This window comes from Limulus polyphemus, unplaced genomic scaffold (genome assembly GCF_000517525.1).
Source record: "Limulus polyphemus unplaced genomic scaffold, Limulus_polyphemus-2.1.2 Scaffold2549, whole genome shotgun sequence".
In the NCBI taxonomy this organism is placed as follows: Eukaryota; Metazoa; Arthropoda; class Merostomata; order Xiphosura; family Limulidae; genus Limulus; species Limulus polyphemus.
The window spans coordinates 166,349-169,098 of record NW_013668159.1 but is presented as its reverse complement, the minus strand read 5'-3'; the positions used below and the strand labels follow the sequence as shown (position 1 = coordinate 169,098).

The window sequence follows — 2,750 nt, the reverse complement described above, 5'->3', positions numbered from 1 at the left end:
AATATTATGGTGCACACCCACATTGATGATATACATACGTGATATCAACACAAATGAATGATGCATATGACCATGTCACCTTGTATGAAAAAAGTGTACCAGTTTAACATTGAATATTATTTATGATTTTAACTTTATACACAAGTGCCAAAATACTATAATTCTGAGACAGTCAGTTGCTGACAAATGATGTAGCTCTTTTAATCTATGTTAAGCAAACACACGTACGGTATTTTTTTTATTTACATTGGTCGTTTAGTATCTCTACTTGTTGTTTGTTACCTATATAAAGTGAAGCGCAGGCCGTCTTGAACTGTTTATCAACACAGAAGTAAAGCCTTTCCACACGTTACTTTGGGCTCTAAGAACAATGTCACTAATATGCTTCCTGATTTCATGCATCTTTCTCTCCGTCGAGAGCTGCCACCCAACCTTATATGGATACCCGGGTAATTCTGTGAAAGCAGTTGCCATATTAACGGGTGAAACAGCAAGAGGAACTATAACGTTCACGCAAGAGATAAGAATTATGGCTGTTTTTTTGTTTGTTTGTTTATTACAAAAGTTAAGACGAAGTAAACATTTCACACTTTGAAATAGAATGTCAAGTCCACCGTGGTTTTCGATCTGAGAGAATAGTTTTCATGGATAAAAAATAACAACCTGGAATTAGTTTCACTTGTCTAATAATATTTGAGGATAGAAAAATAGGATGAACGTGTAGCAAACACGGGGCCAAAGTTAAGTATATAGAACACGGGACTGAACTTTGTAAGTTTATGGAACGTGTAGAAAACACAGGACCGAACTTTGTTATATACATACATGATATCAACACAAATGAATGAATGATGTATAAGACCATGTCACCTTGTATGAAAAAAGTGCATGAACAAGTGGAAAAAATATTTATCCAAAAAATAAAAGTTTAGAAATAGGTGCACCAAAAAGTGAGGTAACAGGGTAGGAATGGGCATGGTGTCATAAAACTCTCTGTGTACAACCTCACAAGGGATGTATCCAACATCCCGTCCATGCTTCGTTTTTCTGTGTTCATGATATTATACAACTTAGGGATACATACAAAAGTTTGTCTACGATCATTCTATTTTTGAAAAGACAGTAACGAATCCATGATGACGTCGATACACAGAAACGTCTTAGGATTTTTTATTTTTGTATCTTAATCCACTTATATAGCTAATTTACGAAATCCTGTTGCCTTCTCATGCAATTACGAAAGGAGGGACGAGATGTAAATAAAAAACAACATACAAGTTATGAGTCCACACAGATATCTGATTCTTCTGGTGTCATATAAACAGATTTTACAATACATGAATTGCCTCCAATAATTCAATTCACTGAAACCTCTAGTCATTGTATGATAAGCATAACTGAGTTCGATAAGTTTAGTACACCTGGCTTATTGTATACAGGATGATATATATGTATATGAAGTATCAATGGACCCGATGTTAGACACGCCCTCTTGTGAGGAAGTTTTATTACACCATGCTCATTCCTACCTTGTTTCGTCACTTTTGGTGCACCCATTCTTACACTTCTGATTTTTATAAAAATATTTTTTCCACTTGTATAATTCAAAATGTGATTTAAAGCAGTTGTTAGGACTTATCAATATTTTGAAGGTTTTATTTCAAACCATCTTTAGGGATGATGCTGTATCCTTAGATGAAATATATGTTTTGTTCAGTGGAGTTACGCTTTACAGACTCTATTAAATACAGAGATTGGAAACTCATAGCAAACAACCCAGTAAATAATTATAACATATTATTTACCAATTGCACTGTTACTGAAACCATAAGATTTCAAGTCTACATACAAGACCAGTTATGGCAAAGTGATGATACAAACATATGAATGTTACTTTTACTATTAACACATAACTGTTCCAAAAAAAAAAAAAGAATTCACACATGTCTGTTGTACGAAAAGTGTTAAAACAAAGCTACATTCGTTATTAACACATGGCTATTGTCAGGAAGCTACGATAAATAATAATAGCTGGTTGTTACACGGATAAACTATAATCATTATTAATACTAGTTGTTCGACAAGAAAACTAGAATATTAACAACACATACTTGTTTCACAGCAAAAGTAAAATCATTATATATATATAATTGTTATACAGGAAACAACAATCATTGTCAACACCTAAATGCGGGAGAAAATGGCCATTATCAGCAGACATTATTATACAAGAAACTACGATTAATACTAACACTAGTTGTCGTACAGGAAAGCTATAATCATTATTAACACTAGTTGTCGTACAGGAAAGCTATAATCATTATTAAAACTAGTTGTACAGGAAAGCTATAATTATTATTAACACTAGTTGTTGTATAGGAAAGATATAATTATTATTAACACTAGTTGTGGTATAGGAAAGATATAATCATTATTAACACTAGTTGTGGTATAGGAAAGATATAATCATTATTAACACTAGTTGTTGTATAGGAAAAATATAATTATTATTAACACTAGTTGTGGTATAGGAAAGATATAATTATTATTAACACTAGTTGTGGTATAGGAAAGCTATAATTATTATTAACACTAGTTGTTGTATAGGAAAGATATAATCATTATTAACACTAGTTGTCGTACAGGAAAGCTATAATCATTATTAACACTAGTTGTTGTATAGGAAAGATATAATTATTATTAACACTAGTTGTGGTATAGGAAAGCTATAATTATTATTAACACTAGTT

The 2,750-nt window shown here is 31.9% G+C and overlaps 1 protein-coding gene across 1 annotated transcript in view; it reads left to right on the top strand.

Moving 5' to 3' along the window:
- Positions 1-370: 370 nt before the first annotated feature.
- Positions 371-2,750, top strand: part of LOC106467267 (superoxide dismutase [Cu-Zn]-like) — a 9,450-nt gene continuing 7,070 nt past the window's right edge. The window contains exon 1 of the mRNA XM_022395402.1: positions 371-547. Within this exon, the coding sequence (XP_022251110.1) occupies positions 371-547 (177 nt within the window). The remainder of the gene's footprint in view (positions 548-2,750) is intronic.